This window comes from Meleagris gallopavo, chromosome 1 (genome assembly GCF_000146605.3).
Source record: "Meleagris gallopavo isolate NT-WF06-2002-E0010 breed Aviagen turkey brand Nicholas breeding stock chromosome 1, Turkey_5.1, whole genome shotgun sequence".
Lineage (NCBI taxonomy): Eukaryota > Metazoa > Chordata > Aves > Galliformes > Phasianidae > Meleagris > Meleagris gallopavo.
This window is the reverse complement of record NC_015011.2, coordinates 111,592,246-111,613,724: the sequence shown is the minus strand read 5'-3', so window position 1 is coordinate 111,613,724 and position 21,479 is coordinate 111,592,246. Positions and strand designations below refer to the sequence as shown.

Sequence of the window (21,479 nt, the reverse complement as noted above, 5' to 3'; positions counted from 1 at the left end):
ATTTTTCCTAATTACAACTGATCTAGCAGAATACCTGCTAGCTAATCCTCTAACATAATTGAGTTGCTAAACATAATTACTTGATTTTAGTAGGAATAAACAATTAAAATCAGAAGTCTTACTCAGAAAAGTACCTTTTTGGTAAGTGAGGGAAAAAAAAGCATAAACTAGTGCATATTTGAGATAGATACAGATTCTCAGCCAGTGTCATAGTAAAAAACATGTGTGCTGTAGGCCAAAAATAGCTTAGTACAAAAACAGTAACAGATAGCAGATAAACGTATGGTTGGAGGAGAAGACAAACAAAATTGTCCAAAATTGAACTTATGAACTCTGAGGCAGATTCCTGTTATTTACTAGCTGCTATATTACAAAATTTGAAAACACCCAGAGTGGACTAAAGTGGCATGTTCTGAATCTTTCCTTTAATGAAGGGGTCTGAGACAGAAGGCACAAATTAGGAGAATAATCACATTTTCTCCTTCTATATATAAACTATCTAGAGTCCCCTGGCTGTCATAACCTTTCCAAGATTATTGTGATCTTGACATCAGCCAGATCCCTCAGCACTTCATGGTGTATCCCATCAGATCATATGGATTTGTATTTGTGCAATTTAAGTGCTCCCTCATCTGATCCTCCTTCAACAAAAGTGATTATTCCTAGCTCCAGACTTTCCCACTCATCTCGAGAGTCTGAGACTTCTGAATACAAGTCTTACCAGCAAAGAGCAACATAAAGGAGACATTGAGTAACTTGGTCTTTTCTATATTCATCTTTCATCAAGTGATCTGCTCTATTCAGCTGCAAGAACAGCACAGAAGATGACACCAGTTCATACTAAGGCAGTAAAAGTAGAGAGGGTATGAAGAAAGTGAAGGCTGAAACAGAGGATTCAAAGACACACTGAAGCAGATCATCTGTGGAAAAAACAGTATATGATCATGCAGTTAAGAACTATTAAAATACAGAGGAATAAGACTAAGATTATGATCTCCATTATTTATCTCAATTTTCTCATTTTTAATTATTGTAATTTTTTGCGAGAGAGATGGAATTAGAAGCACAATAAAAGTTTCCTAATGTTCATTCACAAAGATATTTCTGAGTCCTCTAGCAAATAGAATATAGAACTCACGAACAATAAAACAGAATATTGAACTAGCAGGGCAGAATATGCAACTTGACAAACTTAAAAAGCAAATATAATTTATGTCTTCACATTCCAGTATTATGCTTCTCTGAAAGCAGAGAAGTATTAATTAAGTGAAATTGAAAGAGAGAACTGTAAAGCAGATAAACGTCACCTGGCAATAACCACAAATTTCATCTCACCTATGACCAAGGCCCTAGACCTTCACCCAAGTCTACACAGATGAATGCATTTAACCTACTGAGTTATCTGTCCCATTAGCATGATTTAATAGAAGTTATTATAATTTCTGAGAATCTCAATACTATAAACTGTTTTTTCAGAGTCCTAATTTTGAGAGCTTTTAGAACCAATTGTAAAAAATAAATAAATATATAAAAATATTTTCTAATTACTGACAAACATATGATATCATTAAAAACAAATATACATATTTTAATATTCTGTTCTATCTCAGAACCCAGGCAACCAAAACAGCAATCCATTAACTTTCAGATGCATCATCAGTAGATATTACAATTGAAATGAAATGTTGGATTTTTGGCCAGTAATATCAAGTGGATCTGTGTTTTAAGGTTAATATTCACTCTGGGCTTACCTTAAGATAATTCAATTAGAAGTTTAACATGTAATAAGATACATTTTGATTTTCATACTCAGCCCACTAAGTTCCCAGAGGCAAGAACAAGTCTTGCATCTAAATAATGTTAGAGACTACAAGAAAGAGGACAGTGGAGTTGAGGAGGTCTTGTGATAATGTGGGTCGATGCTTGACTAAACACGAGCCAGCAGTGTGCCCAGCTGGCCTAGAAGGCCAATGGCATCCTGGCTTGTATCAGAAATAGCACTGACAGTGGGAGTAAGGGTTGTGATCATCCCTCTGTACTCAGCACTGGTGGGCACTGGCTGCAACTCAAGTGCTGTGTTCAGTTTTGGGCCCCTCACTACAGGAGAGACATTAAAGTCCTGGAGCACGTCCAGAAAAGGGCAACAGAGCTGAAGAGGGGTCTGAAGAACAGGTCCTACTAGGAGCAGCTGGAATTGCTTAGTCTGGAGAAGAGGAGGCTTGGAGGAGACCTTATTGCTCCCTACAATCACCTGAAAGGAGGTCATCTTTTCTAACCTTGGTGATTCTATGATGGAACTCAAGGGAATGGCATGAAGCTGTAACAGGGGAAGTTGCATATCAGAAAAAGGCTGTTCACCAAGAGGCTTCCCAGGGCACGGCACCGAGTTTGAAGAAGCATCTGGACAACTCTCTTGGTCATATGGTCTGATTTTTGGGTGGCCCTGTCTGGAGCCAGGAGCTGGACTCAATTTCCTTATTGGTACCTTCCAACTTGGAATATACTATGATTCCAAAATACCCATGCAGCATATATGGCAAACCATAACATCGGCCATTCTCTCTGCAAGTTCTTGTCCACATAGATCTGTTTTATTCTGTCACATAAAACACAACAGCAACTTGCAGTAAAACGAGCAGACTGCTTGTCCCTTTAAGACAGCTTCATCAGAACAGGCACTAGACACAAACACAATATATTGTAAATATATTTACTGTAGGGTAAGTTACTTAGCTAGCAAATCTGCCCAAGTTAATCAGAAAATCCAACCCAAACTGCTAGTTCCCAGGTAGAAATCTGTTCCTATTGGATGCATGAAGTCTAGACTGATCTTCCATTTTATCTGTAGGATTACTCAACACATTTGAGAATATTCACTATAATTTGTTTCTACACAGATAAAATGAGAAACAGAATGCAATATGCAAAATATAGTTATGGTAGAGAATACGTCCAAATCAGACCTAGGGAAATGATATGCAAATAGATTACCCATAATTCAAATAGGTTAGAAATCACTCAAGAAAAAAAGGCACTGGACAACCTTTTTTCATGGCTCTTCTTATGGAGTTCTTCCCTGGTAATAATCAGAGTTCCCCTTCTTAGCTTTAACTACCCATTCAAAATTAATGCTGAAAGACAGCACGAAGTTAGGGTCAAGAAGCAGAAGGGAGCAGTCTTACCAGGAAATAGAAGTAATAATTGCTACGGGATGAACAGTGAGCATATCTGTTTTACCAAATTTGAATACTAGAACGGCTGAGGTCAGTCTTAAGCTGAAAAGATCATTTTGTCTAATCCTATTCAAATCATCACGAGGAGTCAGACTGATCCCACAAGCAGGAAAAAAATCTGGTCTTCATCACATCCCTCTCTAAGTGGCATTAGAATTAAGTCCGCACAAAAATTACTCTAAAAATTCTGACAAAACTAGTGCACAAACACACTGCTATAAGCACAAATATAAACAACTGAATATGACCATAGACAGGCAAACTCAGAGAAAGTGATTATTGCTAGCATTTCCTTTTTCTGGTCAATAACGGAAAAAAGAAACTGGGAAGATTGACCACCCTTCACCCTTTATGCTCAGTTAGAAACTATACAAGAACAAGACGAGATATTTCATGAACAGTGATAGTCATTGAATATGTAACACAGAAACACGAGAAATGAAAAAACGCTTGGATAAGCAGTAATTTGTCCCCCCAACAATTCTTTCTGTGGCAAGTTATCACGATATCTTCATTAATTATTATTTTCAAGGTCAAAAAATGAGTATGAAAAGTGAGAAAATAGTGAGGGGGGGGGAAAAAAATCACCTTTTTGACCATCTTTCCACACAGTTTTTCGATTATTCTCATAATTTTTATTCAACCAAGTGAGGATGATTCGTTCGTATGGAGAATATATATTACTGGATAAAAGTTCTGAGTTTATTCTTGGCACATTCTGCATGTTTTCCAAGTTGATCACATCAGCAGTATTATGTGAAGAAACACGTGGTAGAACAAACACCTGGAATTAGAAAAAGTGTTTTAAACACAAACTGTAAAAAGAACAATTTAAAGTTGAATGATTAAAAAGTAACATTTCAAACTCAGAAAGTTTCTAGTTCAATAAATATCTTAGAGATAGCACATGAGCATGCATGTATGACAGAGAACAGACTTGCTGAGGTTATATGGAATTCTTTTACTTAAACAAAAAGAAAATTGAAGTTTTCAAATACTCTTTTGCTAACTGTCTACAAGTTTTGATGACCCAGTTGATGTCAGTGAGCCATGCCATATTCTAAGAATAACTATGTATAATCTAAGAAAAAAAAACTATTAATTACTGAACTGCTAAACTGATCACCAATGCAATCATAAGTAGTCTTGAAATGATACAGTTCATGGCACAGATGATCCTTTAAATCCAGATTATACAGTTTCTATTGAAAAAAATCTCTGTCATATCTGCAGTAAAATTCTTCACACTCAGAGATCACTGATTATGTCTTGCATGAACTCATATTAAAAAATATAAGAAATAATATATAACTATATATATTATATAGTATACAAGAAAAATAAGTTAAAAATCAAAAATTCTATACCATGCTGTTTTTATGGTTTTTTTTTTTTCCAAATCGAAATAACAAGTCTGACCACCCTGTCCAATGGCTAAGAACATCAAGGACCATGGCCAGAAGTGGGAGCTACACTAATTCCATAAAGAGAAACCTGTTTCCAAATCAGAATGGAAATAGCTTGCACCCCTTTTTATAACTGCTTCTCTTCATACTAGCTATTAGAAAAAGGATCCATTTCTGGAGGCAAAGCGATAAAACTTTTTAATCCCTGCATTTGCTGCAGATGGAGAGAAACTCTCATTAAATATAGCACAGCTACAGCCACATAACTTTGGAGTCCCCGTACATATATCTGGATTTATTTTTTTCCTGATGACATGAAGGATTGTCATCATTGCTTTCAACTTTTTGTGAAGAAAACCTTTTGTGACAAACTGATACATAAAACACAGTTGTCTGTTAACATACATGGGACCAAACAATATCATCCATCATTGTTTAATTACAATAAAAGAAAATTAAGTCACTTTTGAAGCACTTAAGTTCAGCATAATCTAGTACCATGCAAACACACCTGAACTAACTTATTTTTAACTTGTTCAGAAATACTCATTTCTCTCCATGATAGTTAAATGAGTTGAATGTGACTATCTTAAGAGATAAAGAAATCTCAAAATTTTACATCATTACTTTCAGATAACAATTGGAACAACAAAAAAGGAAGTAAATAAATACTGTTTTCTGCCTTTCCTAAACTGCAGCATCCTTGCAGGTTAATATATTGCAATGTTCCTCCATCAGTATCAACTGACATTCTATCAAAAGGATCAGAACAGGAAAGAGTAATGGCAACCACATTTAAGAGAAAGCACAAAGCATTGTTTACCCATAAAACATTCTTCTACTGTCTTTTACCAAGAAAGTTCAAATCATTCATAACCCAAGATGCCAGTGTCCACAGTCCTTTTTGGATACTGTTGAAGGACCAGAGCACTAGTATCTAGTACACTATATAAAAATTTTCAGATATAAGGGTAGGAAGCATTACTACTTTTAGCAATGAAAAGTATCATAATTAAATACATGTTCAGAAAATCTAAAGACAGATTATCTTTCTTGAAAAACCAACTTGACCCAAGGTTAAAATACTGCTTCTATTGTTAGTCTGTATCCTTCCATTTTTTCAAATGTTTAGAATTCCAGCAGCATCTCAACCCATGCTCATACAGAAAGCTACAAGTGTACCTTTATGATTTATGAAGTTCCCCTTTGTTCTGCATAGGTTATACCTTCCCCCCAACCCCTAGAATAAACTTGATTTTCCATTTCTGCAAGCTCAAGTTATGTAGATGTTGATTCCTCTGTAAATTCTGCAGCAATAGATTTCATAATAGGAAAGCGGGCCATTGGGCATGGACATGAAAGCAGTATGAGATGACATTCTGATTGATAAGGACTACTATACTTATTTCCAACATCAAATTGGATAACACAACATCTCTCATGAATAGATAAATTATTTCAGCATTTTCTTAAAATTGCAACATGCTGTTTGAGAAAAGAGAGGATTCTGTTTCATTTTATTTCACTTGATAGCAATCACAAAAATGCTTGTCTCTAGTTTCATTTTGCTGAAACTCCTTTTAAGACATGAAACATTCTCTTAAATTCAGAGCATTTAAAAACTAGTCCCAATAAATATTTTCATATAAAACAATCTTGCTATCTTGACAGTTCATATCCTGTTTTTCTTTACTGTTCTGATGCTTTATTTCCAAAGTAAGTATAAATCCTGTTTGGCAGCAGCCACTGCCACCCTTGTCACAAAATGGGATTGAATAAGATGATATGAAAGAGAAATTAGGACATTAAATGCCAAGTGACTAGACCCAGCATAAAGCTGTGTTATGAGTTCTGTTTATTCTTTATTACATTGAATGAAAAAATGACGAAGTTGTGTAGAAGGTGCAGAAAAATATAGGCAGGACAGATGGTGGGGAAAATCAAAGAATGATACACGCTTTCAGTAGTCACTCACAGCTAGATTAGCGTAAATCAATAGCGACAATTTCTTTTCAGTTATTAAAAAGACTAGAAAGTTTATTAAAGCAGATTGTACTTGACTAATGCACACATGAAAGAAAATAGTAAAAAAAATTTAAAAATTAAAAAATTTGTAGTGAGAGGTTGAAGCAGCAGAAGCCTGTGCTTCTGAACTATTGCCACCAGAATACCAATACTTGATTATATCAAAGTGTTTAGAAGATTAAACGAGTCTATAGATTTAAACAAGCACCTTCTACACAACTTCAAGTCATTTTTTACATGCTACCTTGTATTTCATTTTACATTTTAAGCCTTCCAAAGCAAAAATATTTCCATCAGAAGAGCGTAACTAATAAAACCCAAACCATATTCAGCACTAAAGTTTCTCCAAATTCTTTATCCCTTTAATTTTTTTCCTAACCAGATATCTTGGGTAAACCACTATTCTATCCTACATAAGTAACTGCACTTCCACACATAATGAAACCAAAATCAACAAACCTAAAATCCACTTTTTCCCCTAAGCCAAAAACTCAATGAAGACATTTGTATTGTCTAAAACAGCAACCTGACTGTTGGCTTTATAAAGAACAGGTGGAGAATCAAACTATAAAATGCTTGAGTTCATATCCTATAATTTTAGATTTGAAGGAGTAAATTAACCAGAAGCAATTTGGGCAGTTGTTAATTTTCTAGCCACTCTTTGATAATGTTGAGAAAATATAAGGAGAAAATATTTTGTTTAGAATAAGTAACACTTCATGAAATTAAAGAAATCACAAATTACTTGAATGTGAAATTTAAATATTCTTTTTCTATTTTATTAAGATTAAACAAAATTCCTTTGGCTCTAATTTCTGTGAACACAAAAAGTAAATAAAATTAATAATATGATACAAAAATGATCAAATTAAAATTGCTATTGTGAGAAGCACTAGAAAGTTTCAAATTATAAAACCGTTAATAATTCCACCAAAATTGAAGGTAACTTCTCTTTTATTTAGGCATCAGCCAAAACAAAAGACAGAGCTGCTTGAATAGCTGACTCTTTTTGATGGTACATGCATAAATGTTGAAAGAATATTTGGCAGTATCCCCAGTTGATTAGACCATTTCTCATTACAAATTTTTTAGAGTTCAATCTCATCAGGGAATAAAAAAAGCAAACATAACTGTGTACTATTAACTTTGCGGATATTATTTTTGATTCTGTGCTAGTCTGTCATAGAGCTATGAATAAATTAGCAAAATCCAAAGATTGCTCTGGTCTGTATGATTGCATTTTTCCACATGTTGGACTCCCATATGACCTTAGGACCATTTGTCTTCATATGTATATATAACGTTTGTTGCCTGTTTTTATGTCAGCTATTTTTCTCATTGCTTTATTTTAGATCAGTTTGACATTTTTGCTTCATAAACTGTTTGCCAGTCTTTATTGTTTAAGTAAGTAATGCTGAAAAAAGTGTTACTTTTCTCACATAATGAAAGAACAGTTGAGCCGTCTCTAAAGATTGTCTACTCCAGGCATAGCCAACACAGAGCCCACCTCTTGTCCCATGCCATCATGGTGGCAGCTGTTCCCTGTTGAGTAGCCCTGTCTGGCCACAGCATGCTGCCATTGCTCAGCAACAATCAAACATAGGGGTGCTATTAACAATGTCTCAGCTGAAACCAGGACACAGGAAGGACACAGTGCAGTACCAAATCAAGTTATGGCAAATGATTTAATGCATTTTGATACTCTGGCTAAACACAATTCTGCAAACACCAAAAAATATGCAGCCTTGCTTTTCATTTTGATAAATGAATTTGAGAACAAGTTTTAGTATAGTTTAGTCAGTCTTTTAATATAAACATTTTATAGAACTTTTCAGGATATTTGCAATTCCATTTTCAGTCTACATAAATACATCACCTGTGAACGTTCAAATGGAATGTTTAGAGATGCAATCAGATATTCAACTCAAATATTTGATCATGTCTCTTTACTAGACTTTAATAAAATCTCTTACCAGAAAAAATACCCCTCACTTCACAGTCACACCTTACTCATGTCATGGGCAGTAAGTACACATTTATGAACAACTGTTTTCAAGCATTAAGTATAAGAAGAGTAAAATATCATCAAAAATCTCTGATGAAAGCTCACTAAAAACAACACTAAACAAGACTTCCATTAAACTAACTGATGCATTAGTTTCACGCACCCAAAAAAAAGCTTAAGTATCTCATAAGCTTTATGCTTTTGCTGCCCTATTTTTTTTAATAAAAAAAGGTTTTGTTATATACATATATATTAACTATATGCTATATTTTCCATGTAGCCCAAGGCAATTCCTCTTCTCTTCATAGCAGCCCAGGCAAGCCAAAAGTTTAGACACCCATGATCTAGTCCAAACTCTTTGCTTAAATCTGAATCAGCTAGCATGGGTTGCTAGAAACATGTTCAGCTGGGTTTAGGATTTCTCTAGTGATGGAGACTCCACAGTTCATCTGGGCAATCTGTTTCATCTAAGTAAAAAAAGTTTATTAAGTTTAAATGAAATTTCTTGTATTTCAATATGTGCCACTGCCTTTTGCCATGCCACTGCTCACCACTGAGGAGACTATTAATCTGTTTTTTTTATCTTTAGCTATTTACACACATTGATAAGATCCCCCTGGAACCTTCAGTTCTCCTATCTGAACAGTCACAGCTCAGTCAACTTCTCTTTGTACAGTAGCTGAATCAATTCCCTTAACCACCTTCGTAAAACTTAACCAGAGTTACTCCATTACAGTCAGTTCTTTCTGGAGAGTCCATGTAATATTTATATTTTTTATTTTCCATCCTTTTGAAAAGAAGTAAATATTTTCAGATATGCAAATATTACTGATAACGTATGAGTACATTGGGTTTACTTTGGAAAATCTGACTCAAACATCCAAAGTATTTATCTGTCATCATCAACATAAACTCAGTATTAAAGATCCATATTGATCATGTTCCTTAGCAGGAATAAATATTACAAAAATGCTTCTCTGTTTGAAAATTCCACTCTACTAAAAGGTGATAAGTATCATGGTTGTGAATTGTGAATATATCTAGCCAGCAAAGTATTTCCAGTGGAAAGTGTTTCTAAACACTGTAACCAAAAAGTATGGCACGGTTTTCTTTTTTGTAATTAAAGATTTATATAAAGTTTAATCCTACAAGATACAGAGTATTCTAACACAGTCTTTCCTAATTAAAGCATATTATCACACTGCTGATTTCATGACCAGGAAAATGAAAGTGTTCTCATTTAAAACAATTTCAGATAGACTCTGCAGAAAAATAATATATTTGAGAATTAAAAATTTGTTTGGGAAAAAAAAAAAAAAACAACATAACTTGAGTATTGCCATCAGGTCTTCAGAATTTAAGTAGTAAAAGTACCTACAATTTACCTTGTACACCTGCAATAACACGTCTGTCCAAGCTTGTTTGCTGATCATCTCAAATACACTGTCCTCCAGAATTAACAGTTGTTTGTTGCTAAACATAACTAAGTTTTTCTTATCTCCTTTTTTCAAGTTAGCTGCATGAGCCTTCAGATAGAGGAGAAATAATTATTTTCAATACTAATTTCAACAGGATAGGAAATTCACAAGAGAACAATAATCAATCAATGGTATAAATGAGTGATATGCTTGCTATAATGCAATAGTGATCAGCACTAGAACCATTTCCAGTTCAACACCATCTCAAGAATAAGAAGGTCATTGCAGAACTGAAAGGAGTTGAAGGCAGCAATGAGAACAGAGAATCAACACAATGGATATTTTTAATAAAATAGAAAAAATAGGTAGAAAGCAGTAAAATTAATTCCATTTTGAAAAAAAAATACTATTTGAAACTAGTAACAGGTATCAGAAGGAATAGAAGAAAAAAACTAGGAGAAGGGTATGAATATCAGCATCAACTTAAAGTTCTGTTCACTCTTATCTTATATTTACACAGTACAAAACAGTCACTATAGTAGGATTATTCTTGATCAAAATAGAATTTCTGTTTTGAAAAACTAATACTTGCATGAGGTCTTTTTTTAAAAAAGAAAAAAGTAACAAAAAGTACAAGCCTACCTGCAGCTCAGCTTGCATTTTAGTCCACTTCTTATAATCATCAGGTTCAAACAGGTATTCTGGCATAACATGGGGAAGACTTGCTCCTCGACTTCTGAAATTAAAGGAAAAAAAAAATAATGAAAAGTTAGTAGATAGGCAGGATAATACTTCAAGGATAGTTAAGGATAGTAAGTTTTCAACTTACTTAATCTATATATAATCTATAACTATTCTGAGTACACTGGGGATGAATGATCAATTTTTATTAATTCCTTAATAGATAGCCCTTATTTGTGACATTTATGCTCATTTCCAATGCCTACGACTACCTGATGCTAAAGCAAGATGCTTTCAGTGTTTAGTGGGCATGGTAGTGATGGGTTGGACTAGATGAACTTTATGATCTTTTCCAACCTTAATGATTCTTTAATTCCTTACAAGAATTGCTCCTTCACAAAGAATTACAGTGCAAAGAATCAAAACATAATACACATTTCCATGTTAAAACCAAAGGACCACTATTACATAGCATTAGTAGAATTAAAACTTGATAATCTGCCTGCAGAACTGATATCAGAAGTCTTACGTGTGTAGAAAACAGGTATTTCTAAACTCAGACAATTGTCACACTGACCTGTCATCTGTTCAAGTGACTAATAAATAATTAAGAAGTGAGTGCAGTAAAAATGCAATTGCAGTAAGTAGCGCAAATACTAAAATAACCAGTTGAAGAAATAATATTTATAAATTCATATGTTAATGGAAAGAGTGAAAAATATTTTTTCTCAAGATAGGGATAGCACAAAAGGTTTCCTGATGTCCAGGTCAGAAAAATTACTCTAGCATATCTAGATTTGCACTGCTCTTTGTGTTTTCAAAACAGCTAATGTGAAGATAATTGGATGAGCTTTTCTTGTTATATATAACTAGTCCCTCACAGAAATGAAGTAATCATACTTTTCTGGTACCACACAGACCAAAAATCAATTTCCTTTGTACATTAAAATCATATAGTACAGATAGTTTGAAATTAGAAGCATGACAGCTTATTTCTCATCCCACTGAATTACATAATGCCAGTGAGAGTATGTTTTTGTATCAATATTTTATATGTTTTTAAAATAGAATTACTTAATCTGGGATCCAAGATAGCATCAAGTTAGTAGCCTGATTCTAAAACTCAAAATATCTGAAATTCCCATTTTCAATTAAATCACAAGCTCTGTTCCCTGAAATCCTTTCAACATTTCTGTTCTTTCCAAACACTAAAAGGAGGAAGCTACACAACTTTCATCTTTTCAGATGTTCTATCTTCCTTTCAAAGGTTATAATTGGTTGATAGACACAAATAGGTACAATCTATAATTTTCATCCTCAAAAAAGCTATTTATGTAGCAATGTTGATATATCACTGCAGGAAGCTGAACACGGGAGGGTCAGCTTGGCAATGAGAAACAAGTTCTCACTGAGAGGGTAGTCAGGGACTGCAACAGGCTACCCAGGGCAGTGGCCACAGCCCTAGGCCTGCCAGAGTTCAAGATGCATTTGAATAACACTCTCAAACATAAGGTTTGATTTTTGGATGGTCCTGGAGCCAAGAGTTAAGGACTTCAGTTTGTTGCTCTTCAACATCTTTATCACCTACCTACACAGTGGGACTGTGTGCATCCTCAGCAAGTTTGCTGCTGACACCAAGCTAGGGTGTGCAGACGATACAACAGAAGGAAGGGATGCCATCCAGAAGGACCTGGACAGGCTTGAAAAGTGGGTCTATGTGAAACAACTGAAGTTCGAAAAGGCAAAGTGTAACATACTGCACCCTGGTCAGGGAAATCCCAGACATTACTACAGACTAGGAGAAATCATGGAGAGCAGCCCATGTGGAGAAAGTCTCGAGTGTCCTCATGGAGGAAAAGATCAACATGAGCCAGCAGCATATGCTTGCAACGTGGAAAGCCAACTGTATCCTAGGCTGCATCATAAGAGAAGTGGTCAGCAGAGCAAGGGAGGTGGTTGTTCCTCTCTATTCTGAACTCTTAAGGCCTCATCTGACATACTGCATCCAGGTCTGGGACCCCCACTACAAGAAAAATGTGGAGTTATTTGAGCAGGTCCAGACGAGGGCCACTAATTAATTTTACTTATATCACAAAATGCCCATTTTTTTCTTTAACTGCCACAATAAAGTACCAAATAAGCTTTTTGATATCAAGAAAAATAAAACTGATTCTTGGAACATTATTTGAAACAGTGAAAACATCCTCCCTTCAGTAGCTGACAAACTTGAATGATGAATTACACTTAATTTGAACTATACTGACCAGAAAATAGTAGTTGGTGGAAAAAGGTTGAAAACTGCTTCTCTGTTCTGTGTGTGTTCTCGCAGGCTTCCACAGGATGGAATGTTGCATTTTCCACAAATCACAATGAACAGGCAGGGATGGCAGATGACAGATTAATCGTACATCTCTGGGCTGACTCTTTCTGTCCTACCATCTTTACCTACAGCTGTACCAGCAGTACAAACATCTGACATTTTTGGAATGGGACTAAAAGCACTATTGAATAGCAACTTGTGAAGAAATGCAAGTATCCTAGGTAATGCTTAAATGCACTGGCAGGAAAAGAATATCCATAAAGCACAAACTTTGGAGAAATCTGTCAGGACTCAAATTAGAATAGGCAAAAACTAATAGGATACAGTAATACTAACCGTCGATTTAATCAACTAGCAGAAAATGCAAACAAGCTCAGGAGTCCAGCTAGATCTGGTTCTCTGTGGCAACTTATACAGTTTTGCTAGGACTGCTATGGATTATGTCTTTGTTTCCAGTCATCACAGAACATCATTCATCAATGCCTTTTTTTTTTTTTTTTAAGAGATACTAAATTCAGCCTTGATCAACTGGATACTGTTCAAACTCTGTATTGAAAATGTGAGTTAGTGAACAAAACTCAGTAAGACTGAAGGCTTTTTTGAAAATCCCAATAAGCTGCATTGAAAACAATTTAAGTAATTCTTTACAATTGCTGTTAATCTTGGGAATTGGGATTGACTAACCCTTACTTTAAAGTAAGCAATTAACACCATGCTTTAGATCAAGAGTAGCAAATTCTTTATTTTTATCTCACTTGATTCATAGATCAGGTTTGTAAGAGATGTTTTACATCAAAATATGCTGTTGAACCATCCAAAAATATGAGATGACATCTAGCTTTTGTTGAAGAACAGCATAATCTAACATCAAGATCCTAGTCTCACTAAACTATTTGCATACCCCATTCCTTGTCTTAACTAAGAAGCATAGCAAGGTCTTCTGCATAAGAACAGAATAGAATTATTCTGTTAGAATGTATTAGAAAACACTGGACACTGAGCAGGCTCCACTAGTAGAAAATGTTAGGCCAAACTAGTATTGCTCCAAAAGTATCCCATGAAAATTCCTCAGGAAAACTCCTGAACAGACTAACTGTTAGAGAAAACATGAAGCAGAAGGTATGCAAAACAACTAACTGCTTCCTTGAAGCTGTTATAATATAAACAAGATAAGGTATTTGGGAAGACTTTTCTGGCTGAGCTTCTTGGAAAAACATTTCCCTTTGTGCTGCTCATTCTTGGTGTTATGAATAAATGTTTGCATTTCTCAGTTAAAAATTTTTGAAATAAATAAGGTAAAGAGACATTCTCTCTATCCCTCTATTTCTCCAAGATACAATGACATCTGAAGTTAGACAGAACAACAAAAAAATATTGTAGTTTGAGATAGAGCTATAAAACCCCAAAGTTAAGAGTGAAGGACTCTGAAAGGGACATCAGCTGCCAATTCAGAGATTAGCATAGTCTCTCCTGACAGGAACTGAACAGAATGAGATGATTTGTCTAGCAAAATTTAGGACTGTTAATAAGGGCAATAGGATTCCACAGAGGAAGCAAATCTTGAAGTTGCTCTTGACAATTTTCCTAGGAATACTAACTTGACACCAAGCCTAAGGTAGTGTCAAACAGAAGGCTTTTCTTAGGTCAGAATTAAAGAAGTTTCTTGTCCCTTTGTCCTCAGTACAACAACTGTATACTAATTAAATAGATAAGAAAATCTCTTGAATTCACTTAGAGAACTGTTTGGTATTGTATTTCCTCAAACTCGATGCCTTGATATCTGGAAGGATGTAACACTCCTAAAGAAGAATCAGCAGGGTGGCATTAATAATACGATGGTAAAACATTCTTAGCAGACCATTGCCTAATGACTTCAGCCTTTGAGATACAATGGGAATATAGGTTGAGTTGTATCCTTCAATTATTTTGTTTAGTATCAGAATGTACACTGAAGTGGCGAAAACAGCAGGAATATGTAAGCATTTGTTCTCATTACTGAAGAAAGTCAAAGATACCATTCTGACATTGCTGCCATGATTCTTCTGAATCATCTGCCACTATGTTATCAGTGATGCACAGAAGAATGTTATTTTGCCTCTTATTAAAAAGTTGCAGATAAGAATCCAATGTTATTGAACTACAGAGGAAATCCCTGCTACTGTTACAAACAACCTAAAAGGCAGGCTTTTTACTATGTCTATAGACTTGGTTGCTCTACTAAAATGGTTATCAGTAAAACTGCTATCAATGTAAAGATTCAGATAGCTTTTTGTTCTTCTTTTTTTCTTTTTTTTTTTTGTTAATTTTAAAATAGTTGAATTTAAGAAGCCATGCACAGTTTTTTTGTTTGTTTGTTTTTGTTTTTTTACAGGCTTCCATGAGGCTTTTTGATTTACTGCACTGAGTAAGCTTATGGGATCTAATGAGTGACTTAGCATTCCCAGGAAGATGGAATTATTGAAAGTACAATTCTACAACAGAACAGAAAAAAATTGTTTAAGATAATGGTAGATAAACATTGGTTTCCCATATTATTGAGGTTTTTAAAAGTTGGAATTTACCACTCTTATGAGATACCCGTTGACAGGTATCCAGGAAAAAATACTTGCTGATGGCACTACATTCACTACTATTCTGTTTTTAGACCTGAAGCACAGGAAACATACACCAGCAGACACAAGTATCACTACAGCTTCTGATCCTTCTGTTATATGAGAAGCAACGTACAATGGTTTATTATAAGTTTATAAACAACTACATCACTGCCTGTTACATGAAGAAGCTTGTATTAAGGACAGTAAGTAAATAGATCTTAAATTGCAGGATAGCCCCTTGAACACCACTGAGTGCTAAAAAGATGCATAAATGCGGGATTTGAGGGCTTCAGATGATCCATTAAGGTTTCATGACATTAGACTTTCTCTGAAAGTAATCATCTTTCATTTCATACCCTAACAAGAAGGATGAAGAAGAGTTTGTCAATTTTTACTTGCACCATCTTTCACAGCTGCTCCATTTTACATGATAAAATAAGACTGCCAATGAAGTCTGTTCAGCAGCAGGAGTAGTGTTCTCATTTCTTGGTGTTATTACTATGAAAGACAACTATATTACAGAATTTACAAAAAGTATTGCTAAAGCCAGTGATTACAGGATAATTTGCATCAGTGGTATAACAAAATGATTCATAACAAATCTGATCTGATCATCTACTCAGCCTATCTGCTCAGTCTAGGGGATGATATTAACAGTCATCTTCATTCATAACTGCTAGCAGAGTTCCTCTGAAGTCCTTGTGGTGAACGTAACACTACCAAAGGACATCTGAGTTAGTGGTACCTGCAGAGGTTACTTCAGTAAAAATTAAAATTTATAATGCAGAAGTCTTACATCACAAAAAATGTGGCATAAAAGAGTTCCTAAACTTACAGTTTAGTTGGTATTGTGTTTGAGCTAAGCTAATAAAAGTAGGAAATGATAGAAATTATATCACACATGTACTTACTTAAGGAAGGTAAGCAATGTAGAATGCTGCCAGTAGAGATGTATCATTCGTTCAACCGGATCAAGAGGCAACGATCGGTTCAATGTAATGCCTGGTAACAACTGTCCGCTCAGGTGGAACAACATGTCGTAAATAGTATCTTTCTCAAGATTTTGTTGAAAAACCTTTTCTAGGGAAGAAGTCATTTCGACTTTACAGACATCACTAAGAGAGAAAAAGTTTCTGATATTACTCTTTTAAATGAGCAAAACAATCTAGCATTATTTTATCATTGTCAATCATAAATTTAATAAAGCATGATACAAAAGCAGCTGCAAGAAGGCTGATAAGTATGGTAGTTTTTCCTTTCCGAGAATTTTTATAAGTATGTAAGAATTTTGAAATTCATGGAACAGTTAATAAGTTTATGTGAAATATTTCACACACAAAAGACTTTATCACTGCTTTATGCCAAACATAACTGATTTCTATCATGTTTATAAATGCCTACATGTGTCCCAGGAGAATGGTTTCTATGATATTGAGTATGAAAATAGGCAGAATCAACTCAGCGATGCCACTAAGATCAATATATTTCCAGAGTGTTTGCAAAACTATTGATTATTAAGTTTGCTTCTTCATCTGTTTCTTATGTGGGGGGGGAAAAAAACCCACAAAATAAAAGACATTGCTGAAAATATATATCTGCCAACAAAGTAGAAACAATTGATAGAACTGTATTCATTCTGGGAAGAAAATAAATTTCAGATAAAAGGGCAACATATGATTTTTAACTGCATATTTTGCATACACTACATTGTGACATGAGAGCACTGTACTCAGAAACAGTGTAAGTACATTTGGAAATGTACTTAGAAACACATTTCCAAAAATGAAAACCAACACCTAAATGACATGTTTATATAATATATAAACATACATAGCATAGATGATACAATCTTAATATGGAACTGTGCATTCAACTGTGTCTATATTCCTCAGATTATAGACAATGTATGTTTATATATTATTAGGCAGACACAAGTTAGCTCTATGTAGACATGAATTACCGTCTTAGTGAATGCGGTATTGAAACAGGATTTGGTCCTTTAGACCAACCAAAGAGAGTGAACCAACTCTGAACGGCAGTTACAGTTTTCTGAAAGATGAACTCTTCTTTGTTCTCATTAGGAAAAAATGATAATTCAGATTCATTTTCTCTCCCATCACTTTGACTGTCAGCTTCACTATCTTCTCTCATCTTCTCAGCACTTTCGTCCCTTTCAAGAGTAATATCTGACTCTGAATGAAAGAGAAAGAAAAAAAGAAAAAAAGAAACAATAAGATCCCTTATTTTCCTATCTTGATCTGATAAAAAAATAGCATTTTTTTTAAAAGACAAAAGTTCTTAGAAAACAAAAAAAACTGTCAATGATTAATCATCAATTTATTTCAAGAATAAACCACGTTAAGTGACACGTATACGTCTTGGGTATAGAAAAAAATGTTTTTGCAATCTAATTTCACTTAAGTTATTATCCAATCAGGGGGAAAAAAAAAAAAAATCAGACAAGGCTTTCAAAACAATAGTTAGAAATCATAAAAATCTTACATGCAGTTCCAATAGCTAAAGCTTTACCAACTCAGTCATTAATAGCTCCTCACCCCAACCACAGAGCATGGCTCAGGAACTGAGTTGTGTTCAAACAATTTATTAGGCATTGTGTAGGTACAATTAAGCTTACTCCCTGACCAGTAAAGTAAGTCTTCAGACTTTTCTCCCTTGTTAGGTCTTCTCTCTCTTCCATCTTGATCTGGTTAAAGCTTAGCTTGCGTGTTATTACTAGGTTTTGGTACAAAAATATTATTGCATAAAAGGTAACAATACAATCTAGCACAAATAGCCCAGATAAAATACATCTTTAGAGATGAAATCAACATTACCATTGCAGTTTTATTGTCTCGCTAAATGATGCAGAAGTAATCTAGTTAATACTTTGCACATTTAAATAAATATTTATTTAAGATTTACGGAGAAAAAAGAAAACAATACAGTGCAATGCAAGCAAGAACAGAGAGTCAGGTCCTTAATAAGATGATCAAGCAGACAGATGTTTGAACAGTTTGGGCTGTCTGACGAGATTATTCTCTTATCTTGTCACTGATCCCTTGTCAGAGATTATTGCCTTTTCATATCTGAATGTTTTCTTTTGAACGCATCTTACATCATTCCACTACAAATGAACTATATTGATAGAAAGTTAATTTTTAATGATTTAACTAACTTGTCTCGATTTGACACATTTGTGATCACACAAACATCTGCATGTCTGCAAAAGTGGTGGAATCCTACCAGTAACGAAACAGCAGCAGTAACTTCAGCTGTTCTAACTTCCTATCCGAAAACTAGCAACTGAAAGAGATGTGAACAGCCTCAGACATCAGTCTCTTGAAACTTTACAAAAGACCTGTTAACCTTAATTCATATGGAGCACCACCTTAACCAAGTCCTAGTGATAATGTTTGGTTTTATACAATACTTCATAAATACAGTGGAAGCACTGAAGTCCAGCCTGACTTCTCCATGGTTAGTTACTTCATGACTACAGAAATGTGCCCTCCTTAACAACTAATTCTTTAGTTCTGTTCTGTGACTTTTCTGCTGGCTCCTCCTTGGACATTTTATTGCAAATGAGACCATTATATTCCTTGAATGTTTGTTTTTAAATACTTTCTACTGAATCTGTTAAAAGTCAAGAATGTCTCTTCTGCTGATAAAACCTAGGCCAGGTTTGCCACAGTTTCACAGGAGAGAAAAGCCTCTCCAGTATTCACTGATCAAACATGCAGAAGCATTTTTTAGCATAGGATACAAATGTGAAATGTATTTATCTAAAGTAGTAAACAATAATAAGCTGAAAAGTAGATTAAAGAGGTCAAAGAGTTTAAAGTGTGCAGCTGTACCATACCTGAACAGGAATCATATGTTTTAGCAGTTGGACCAAAGGAATTTGAGGAACTACTACAGGAAAGCGATTGTGGAGAATAAAACGGATGCAGAACAACTTCTCCACTACTGCAGTCTTTATCTATAAAGCAAGATTACAAGCAGCAGTTGAGTATAACACTACTGTTAGCACTCTAAAAGCACTCTAAACTCTATCTAAATAGATATCTGCTTTTACACTTTTCATTATTTTATGCTCTAATTAAACCAAATAACCTCTTACTTGACTCATGATGAAAATCTCATTTTGGTCATCAGACTTGGAACAAAAAACATTATGTGCATTTTTTTTTTTTCCCATTAACCGTATCATGTATAAGCTGGGTCTGCATACTTGTTATAAAGCAACTATCAGATCAATGCTAGTTCAAGAATTCTGAATCATGAACCAAATATTCTTAAGGGATTTACATTTGCAGGTAGAAAAAAAAGCTAGGTAATGAGCATCATCTCCTAGGCATTTCTTCATGACTCAAGCAACTTTCCAGAAACTTTGACTTTTAAATCTAGCTAGTAATGCAGATCTAATGAAAATCTCAAAGGAAAAAAAAAAAAATCATGACAGGGAACTCCAAGAGGATGTGCTGGGTGACTAACTGGTCTTAATACACTGCAATATTTCAAAAACATTTATAGTCTTACTCTATGTAATAAGCACAGTTAAAGTCTGACCCACAAATATATCTTCTGACAGTTTTGATCGGTGCTGTTTTCTATACTAATCTAGACTCTGATTATAAAATTGAAATGCTAGTATAACTACTACTAGCTGAAGAGACATGGCAGTGCAAAGCTTTAACACATACTGACAACTATAGCTGGTACAGATATTCTACAAATAACTAATATTGATACATAAAAATACAGGAAGATTTAAATATTGGATTATTAGCAAGTATAAAATGTAGCAATTTAATAGTTTAAACATCCAGAAAACAATGCTTCTATTTACTGTTATATGTAGGTTGCTCTGAAAGTAATGCCTCCTACTTATTTCCATGGAAACGACAACAGATACAAAGAGCACAATAACACTAATTGATAGAGAAAAGTCACAGTTGCAAAGAACTATTTTTCGAAGTAGTCACCACCATTAGCTATTCTTTTTCACCAGTGGTGAACAAGAGTCTGCAAGCCACCCTCCTAAAAAAATGCATAGTCATCTGGAACTGCTGAAATGTAGTCATCCAGTGCTGAAATGTACCACCCACTGCCTCACTGTGCTCACATTCACTGTTTGGTCTCCTTAAGCATTCAGCAAGTGCTGGTGAATGTCAGTGGTGCCATTTTTTCCATTTGGAAAGATTCAATGGCACACATTGGCTTCATATGCACTTCCATGTCAGATGCCACTGTGTCAGACTGCCCCTCTGCTGCCATCTGTCACACGGCAATAAAGTGAAACAGAATGTTGGCAGGAAGGTTCAGCCCCCACTGCCATACCACCAACAGCTGCTTCTGATGTCATGGGCTAACATAATAAAACAGGAGGCATTACTTTCAAAGCAGCCCTCAAATAAGACATGCTTTACGATATAATTTCTTTGAACACACATACAAGAACCTGAGTGATTTTTCAAGTTCTCTCATCTTAAATACTAATTAAAAAAAAAAATCAAAACATTCAAAACAAATGGCTTTCTCTTTAGAATAAATATGAACATATGTAAGACAAGATTTTGCTGATTCTGCTTTTCATTTTAAAAAATGACCATGTAAAGGAAAGTAAATTTCAGAGTGGAATCTTTGTGTAAGCACACGCATGAGGTGCATTTCTTAATCAATAATTGCCATGTATCCATGAAAAAAAATTATCCTGAGATCATAAGTCAGCTCAATTTCATTCTCAAAAATTAATCCCATCTTTTTTTTTTTTCCCACTTCTTTTCTCAACTTTTGA

General features: G+C 34.7%; 1 protein-coding gene across 1 annotated transcript in view; it reads right to left on the bottom strand.

The window, feature by feature from the left end:
• Positions 1 to 21,479, bottom strand: part of CFAP47 (cilia and flagella associated protein 47) — a 252,655-nt gene that overhangs the window by 176,055 nt on the left and 55,121 nt on the right. The window contains 6 exon segments of the mRNA XM_031556783.1: positions 3,822 to 4,017; positions 10,055 to 10,195; positions 10,730 to 10,823; positions 16,594 to 16,797; positions 17,643 to 17,874; positions 19,542 to 19,661. Of these exon segments, the coding sequence (XP_031412643.1) occupies positions 3,822 to 4,017; positions 10,055 to 10,195; positions 10,730 to 10,823; positions 16,594 to 16,797; positions 17,643 to 17,874; positions 19,542 to 19,661 (987 nt within the window).